Source organism: Tasmannia lanceolata, unplaced genomic scaffold, assembly GCF_043159265.1.
Source record: "Tasmannia lanceolata isolate RefF3 unplaced genomic scaffold, GAP_Taslan_0.1 ptg000015l, whole genome shotgun sequence".
NCBI classification, from domain to species: domain Eukaryota; kingdom Viridiplantae; phylum Streptophyta; class Magnoliopsida; order Canellales; family Winteraceae; genus Tasmannia; species Tasmannia lanceolata.
The window spans coordinates 25,769,296-25,777,042 of record NW_027518692.1 but is presented as its reverse complement, the minus strand read 5'-3'; the positions used below and the strand labels follow the sequence as shown (position 1 = coordinate 25,777,042).

General features: G+C 39.8%; 1 protein-coding gene across 1 annotated transcript; it reads right to left on the bottom strand.

Moving 5' to 3' along the window:
• Positions 1-279: 279 nt before the first annotated feature.
• LOC143845690 (primary amine oxidase 1-like) lies at positions 280-6,937 on the bottom strand. The gene is made up of 5 exons (XM_077354096.1): positions 6,064-6,937; positions 3,453-3,837; positions 3,258-3,371; positions 1,215-1,753; positions 280-617 (listed from the first exon to the last, which is right to left on the bottom strand). Exons 1-5 carry the CDS (start codon positions 6,891-6,893, stop codon positions 416-418), a joined length of 2,070 nt encoding a protein of 689 aa, XP_077210211.1. The 5' UTR covers positions 6,894-6,937; the 3' UTR covers positions 280-415.
• Between the last annotated feature and the right edge of the window lie 810 nt (positions 6,938-7,747).

The window sequence follows — 7,747 nt, the reverse complement described above, 5'->3', positions numbered from 1 at the left end:
GGGGGGGGGGGGGGGGGGTTGAAAATATCATCTTCCTTAAAAAATTGGAGAAAAGTTGCTAATTTTTAAACTTATTTTAAATTTCTAAAACCATGAATGGTTTTAAATACCCATTTTTGAGTTAAACCTAATTTCTTTTTAATGAAATGTGAGTTTGAGTAGCATAGTACGTGTAATTCTATGTTTCCTATATCTTAAATGTGTTGGCCCTATGGTGCGCATAGATGACCACATGTAGGCTCTAAATGGTGTATGTAGTCCACAATATTTAAGGTGTTAAATCTCAATCCATTAATATTTAGAATCTTGAATCAACATAAGATCTTTCATTCTTTACTCTATGGATTGCTGTGAGCTCTTGATTAGACTCGCTACTCACCATTCAAGTGGTGTTACAGTTGATCTGAGTCGTCGATCAGGCAGTGGTGCAGTTTGGGAAATGAACGGGCTTAGGAGTCTTCATTTTTAGAGTTGGATTTCTCTCGAAGAAATTGGAAGGTCGAAGCTCGAATCCACCGGTTAATGTTGGCATGACCGGAAAATCTTCTTGGTAAGGTATGTGATGAAAACCCATTGTGTACCATAGGACAATGTCTGTATTCTCTATAGCCCTATTCCTGCAAAATTCACCCAACCCAAAGGTACATCCCATGCATAAGATGAAGGACAACAAAAAATAAACGGTTGGGATGAATGGGTCAGATCACATAAATGAAGGAGAGTAGGGCCTAATAGGTATAATTTAGGAAGGAGCATAAAAGTGACTCTTTTAGCATTTTTTTTATAGGGAAATGATATATTCGCACGCTTTTCTTCCCAGGGCCAACCTCTTGGAGTGTAAAATTACTTGTTACAGATACACTAGAGGGGGTGGCCATGAGAAGAAAAGGGAGTGAATATATCACTTCCCTTTTCTATAATAAATAGCCTCCAAGAGAGCTTAATGTCCCATTTACAATGATGGTTAAATTAAAATAATCATCTCTATAAATTAAAATAAGAGAAATGATAGAGCCAAGGACGCCCTTGAATGAAGAGCCGGAAAAGGGCCATTGATTGTATCCGTATCATTAAGTTACTGAAAATGACATGGATCCAATCAAGGGCTGTTTTCCAGCTCTTTATGCAAGGGCGCCCTTAGCTCTATCATCCTTGTTAAAATAAAACCGCATCAATTCATTCAAATGTTCAAATATTAGCTTAACTAAACTCACCTTTGGCTCCAAATTGCTAAGTTGTCGTCACCTCGGCTTTGGTAGGCATAAGTCCCAGCCGCCCACTTCTCGGACCGGTTATAGGGGGTCACAAACACTTGGTACTTAGTGTAAGCCGCTCGGATCTGAGGATAGTCATCGTCTGAAAGGAGGGACCCAGCGGAGGACCCACCTAGCAGCCGATAACCCACAGTGTTCCCCACATTGGTCTTCTTGTTAGGGTTAACCACTAATAGATCGGCTGGCTCAGAGCCGAGTTGAACCCTTGCATCGGCTTCGGTCTTGGCTGTGTCCCTAACAACAGTCCAATAGCTCTTCCTCGGCGAGCTACCGTCTGTTACTCTTTCCGTTTGCATCCTGGCCTTAACAAAGGAGTTTTTGTCACCCTCGACGTCGAGATCAAGATAGTACGTTATGAAGTGATCATGGTGGACCCCGACAGTGTTCTCGGCTAGCAGTGTGCCATAGACATTTTCGGACATCTGGTCTGTGTGAGTGTAGGGCACGCCCTTCGCTTCTAGGATGCCAGTTAGCCCCACCTAAGAAAGTGTTGTATTTTTAAAGGCATTTTCCAAAAAAAAATTCAAGGGCAATTTTATCAACTACAGAGCTGATGTTATAGAATAAAAGGGGGAAAAAACCCTTATAAATGAAATGAGAGGAGCTATAGATAAAAATCCATAGTTTAGAATTTAGTAGCATCTAATTACAATTAAAGACAACCATACTGCACGATCTCATTTCCAAGTAATATTGAAAATTTCTCGAAAATATCCTGAACTTTTCATCCCCCATTTTAAATTTAAGGGAAAAATAAAACTTAGACCCCTGTGGTTTTCAATACATTCAACTTAACCCCTAAAGTTTAAAATGTTACAAGTAGACACCCTATGACTTTATTGGGTTTTTTTTAATTGGACGGAGCTGACGGCGTGGGGGAAAAGACCAAAATACCCTCGTCTTCCCCAACTTAAAATTAGGGTTTTCATATTTGAAACTAAAAATTAGGGTTTGATTCAAACCCTTGCCGATTTATCAACATAAACCCTCCATTTAGGAGTTTTATTTGTCTTCATTCACATCATTATAATGATTTGCTCAAAAACCTTAATGTTTTAGGGCTTTATTTTTTGTTTTTATGAAAGTTTTTTTCTTGAAATGTGGGTTTGATGGAGCCATGGAGTGTGGTTCGATTGTCTGTGGTGGAGGTGACAGCGGTGTTCGGAGATGGCGACGACGGCGGTGGGAAATGGCGTAACCCTAATCCCTCTGCAAATGAGGGTATTTCTGTCCTCAAAAGATTAACCATCATTAGTTTTAGTCTTTCCGTCAGGTTAAACTGACAGACAGTTGACGGAGGGGGTGCACTTGTCACGTTTTGAAACCACAGGGTTCCTACTTGTAACTTTTTAAACTTTAGGGGTTAAGTTGAATGTGTCAGAAACCACAGGGGGTCTCAGCGTATTTTTCCCTAAATTTAAATATAGAAGAATTCAAAAGTTCTTGAGTTTTCCAAATTAATGTGAATTTGAGAATCTGAATTAGACGTGAAATTTCTTTAAATTATTTAATCCAAGGTTCATCAATTTTGATCGAGAAATGATATATTCGCCCCCTTCTTCATTGGGCCACCCCTTTCTTGTGTTAAAAAAAGTAGTCATAAAAGCACTAATGGCTGGTGGTTGGGTGAAAGGAAAGGGGGTGAATATAGTACTCCCCTTCTTGCTCCGGCAATAATTAATCCAAGAACAAAGGTCGTCGTCAACAGAAGATACCAAGTCTATCCAAGGATAAAATAAATTCTAGTGTACAATCCCCACTGTGAATAGCTTAGAAGTTCTTGTATGAACCTAAGGCCCTTTCTGTTTTGGATTTTGAGAACCGTTTGTGAATTGGGATAGAATCCACCCATCCAATAAGCTCATGACACATGGCATCTGCCCAATGGTCAAAATCTAAAACGAACAGGGCCCAAACTTCAAATGGAGTGCATTTTGGTAAACTTCAGTGGTACTTTGGGAAAATTGTTTGAAAGTGTCATACCCCAACTTTAATAGAGCCACTCTGTTTGAATTCCCAATCAACAACATAGTCATAGTTCCCCACAGTTGAAACCATCCTCACCACTAGACTCACCTCAGTCCGGACCTCCTTTCCCTGCAAAACCACCCAATTATCATCAGAAAACCCTGAAGCCACCCCCCGGAAACAACTTAAACTTACCAGAAAACCACTTACCACTTTCCCGGGAATCCCTAACTCGGTATGCCGCCACGCAATTTCCCCGGCCGAACGTTCGAACACACAAAAAATGTTGGGCTTCTTAACGGGCCTCCCATCATGGCCCGCAAAGGATCCGTCCATGAATATGGCATTGGCCGGGCAGTCCGTTAGCGGTTCAAGTGGGACCGCAAATAATCCGAATCCGTACTCTCCGGCATCAAAGAATGTCTTGTAGTACCATCCCTCTGTCGGATCCATATAGGGCACAAAAAGCTCCGAAACATGTCCTCTATACAACACACGTCGATGTTTGCCCTTATCAGTGTCATAAACGGATGCTAGAGATATGACCGGACCTGCCCGGACGTCAAAAGCCAGATGGAAGACCCAATTAGCCCACCTAATCAACAAAACAATGGGCTTATGTTTAATTTAATTTAACAAGAAACTAAAGCAACACATTATAGGCCCTGTTTGGATTGCATAATTAACTGGAAAAAGAAAAAAAATTCCAAGAAATTTTAGTTTAATTATCAGGTGGTGAGAGAGAGGGCTAGGGAGGGTGGGAGAAAGAGAGACTAGAGAAGGGATGAGAGAGGAGAGGGTGAGAAAGGGAGGGAAACATGGAAAAGAAAAACTCTAAAATCAAAATACAATTTATTGTTGGGATTTGCTTGGCAATTTCGCGGAAATGGCTTTCCGCGACTCGATCTCTTACAACTCATAGCGATCTCAAGTATCATCATCTCCTACGCTCCCTTCCCTCTCTCTCTCACCACTTAATAAGCTAATATTCCATGGAAAAAAAAATTCATGGTTGCCAAATGTGACCTTATTTTATAATGACTTCCCTAACTAAACCCTAACCTATCATTTTCCTGTAAATTGTAAAAAAATTTCTTTCTTTGCTCCGTTCTTTCGACGTAATAATGGACGTAAAATTTGTTTTATGTTCAAGAAAATATTTGTGTAAAAATTATTTTCCATTATGATTAATGCTTTTATGAAACCCAATATTTTGACCTCGGATACCTTGTAACCCACGTGTGTGGTCCATACATGGTCTTAGCCCATGAGTAACATCAACACCTACAAAAATCAATGGTTCAACTTTTCTTGGCATGATGCCAAAGCAAGACTTATTATTGTAGGACATACGAATGAATCCAATAATGTAAAGTTAACGTGACATGCAGGGCTTAGACCCACTATTCTTTCTCTCTTTCTTTCTTTTTGAATAGCCGGTTGCTTCGTAAGTAAGGCGGAGACCAAGATGCTCAATACCAATAGAGAGTTCTACATATGATGAAACGTTGAAGAAATAGAAACCTTCTTTTAGAGTCACCTTTCATTTTTCATTTTTCTTTTTGAGATCACATTATATTATAATCTATAGTAACTTGATTTAATTGTTTGACATGCACGTGTATTTAATATTTATCAAAATAAATTACATGTAGCTATAACGATTTAAATAATCCTTTTTGTTTCATAAAGTATTTATTTAATGGGAAAATTGTTTGTGAGCTTGAGCTCATATAGCTTATATGAGCTAGAGTGCCATAATCACATGGGCCCCACATTTTTTGGGGTGATCCAAAGCATTCATTTAGAAGGCCTTTACATAGATAGGGTGTGTACCAAAAATCAAATCCATAGGATCATCTTAACCCATCCAAAAGTGGAGGGAAAAATGGACAGACACTGTTGATAAATCTGCCCATTTTTGCCCTCCACTTTTGGAAGGGTCAGGATGATCCAATGGACTTGATTTTTGGTATACACCCTATCTATGATGGGGCCTTGCAAATGAATGGTTTGGATCACCACAAAAAATGTGGGACCCATGTGTTTGGGCACTCTAGCTCATATAAGCTTCTGTGAGCTCGAGCTCATGAACAGTTTCCCCTTATTAAATATGCATATAGAATGATACTAATATTTATAAGATTTAAAATAACTTAGTGACTTGTGCGCATGACAACCCTAGGTATTTTATTTGTATAGGAATTAAATATTGTGTGGTTGCTCATCATGGCAATCCCAGTTTTTGTAGTTACATATAGTATTAGATGGACAACGGTGTTTAGTTATTTGTCTTTTAGTCACACTATACCTAATACACGGTGTATATGGTTAACCAGTCTCTTTCACGGTTTCTCAAGGATCTAGCTCGAGATAATACGCTGCCTCGAGATAGCAAGTCTATCTTTCTCGAGGCAGTCTGTCCCGGTGGTATTCACCACGGTGACAAAAATCCTTGGATATGCTTTTCTTGTTTTGGCTATCGTACTTGGATAAGTTTAAATATCTTGAAAGTGGGATTTGCTAGGGACCATTGGAGAAGGCATTTCACGCCTCGGCTGTTGCACCAGGTGCGAAATGCCTAAGGCATGGTCCCTAGCAAATACCCTAGCTTGAAAGTATATGATTCACTGTTCACCAATTTTGTTCATCCAAGAGCAAAGGCTGAAGTGAACTAAAAATTAATTAAATACCCTCATCTCACTTCTTTTAGTACAACATCAGGTTGGAATTGTAACAGCCAACAAGAGCAATTTAAAATAAAAAGAAGGGGGTCCATCTATCGAACAAGGGGGTTTGTTAGAATGAGTTTTTAGTTCACCTGATCATGTGGCCGTCGATTTTGAAGCTCCGGCCGTTGGGTTGGACAACGGTTACAGGCTTCATTTTAGGACCGAACGGAGGCATCTGCTTGAATGCTCGGAAGTCGGTACCCTCGGCTTTCGGCACGGGAACCATCAACCTATCGGAATACTCCAATATATTCATCTCATCATAATCTACCACCACTGTTATTCCTTCTATTGGCAATAGATATATGTTATCACTCCCACTTTTATAGAAACACAAAACTTTGGTCACCCTCTTTTGCTTCCCCTTTTCTCCAAACCACCCCACAGAAAAAGATTCACAAACAACCTCATCTATATCTAGCCCCCTCTTCTTAACTGACTCTACAAAGGGAGGGTACTTAAGTGTCAACACACTTGCTGCCGTGATTTGTTCTTCGATTGTCTGTAAAGGGTAACCAAAACCCGTATAGATGTGGTCCGAAATGATCGAACCGTCGGGTAAGTTGACCACGATCTCATGGGTTTGTCTTTCGGCTCGCGCAATTAGGAAGGCTCTTCGGGGAGGTGGGCTTGTTTTGGTGTGATTAGCTAGCCATGACAGAAGGGTTGGTTTGTCTGGATCATCTAAGCCCACATAATGAAAGGTTAGATTTTTTGCCGAACCAAGGGTCGAACCTTTGATGATGGTTCGGACCTTGTCAAATTCGGATGGGGTAAGAGGGTCTAGAGGGTGGTGTCGGCTTAAGGTGATGGGGAGAGAAAGGAGAAGGAAGACAAGTGTGTTGAACCAGGTTGAAGCCATGGCTCTGTCAAAGAAAACAAAGCTATTGGCTAGAAGAAGTTTCAATGAAACTCTCATATCATTAAAATGGTATAATTTAGACTAATTAAAGGCAAGTGCTATGCACGTGAATGGGTGGAGAACCTTTCTGGGGCTATTCTCGGCGGGGGTAGCAAGGCAGGTGATTTATTTGGTAGCCAAAAATAACTATATTAAAAGAGAGAAAAGATTACAGGTCCAACTCAGCGGCAAGATTACGATCATGCCAAGGTGGATAGCTTGAATCTTAGCCTCTGAAAACACATAAACAATGAGTTTAAGAATATTAGAGAAGGATTATTTTAGAAAGCCAGGGATTATTTTATCCTTAGATAAGTTTGCTATATATCATCAGTTCCTGCCAAGAACAGCTCCAATGAGTAGGGTACGTTATAGAAGCAAGTTAGCCAATCCCACGAGTTTATTCAAGATAAAATTATCCAAAAAAAAAAAAAAAATTGGAAACTACTTAACCCAACCCAGTTTAGAACAGCCCCTTAATTTGGAATAGCATGGGGTTCTGGTATTGTGGGGATAAGATTATAAAATTGAAATAAAGGATAGAATTGGTGGTGGACATATCATTTATCTATGCTGTGACACACTGAACATTGGTTTCTGTAAGTCACATTTATCAATGCTTTGCATCTTATCAATCTTATCGTTTACTGTTCAGAATTCAAAAAACTAGGAAGATAAAAATTATAGTGTGCGTCAACCGAACCAAATTTTAGTGCGAGTACACGTACATCACAGCCGACCCATATTGACTTGTTCTTTGTCAAGTAATGAGATCAAATCTTGACCGTTGGTTGGGTGTGTGGTAGATTAGGTAGTTTTTGATAGATTAGCAACTAAGCAATTTTTAGTAGTTAGGTTTTCTAGCTTTTTCA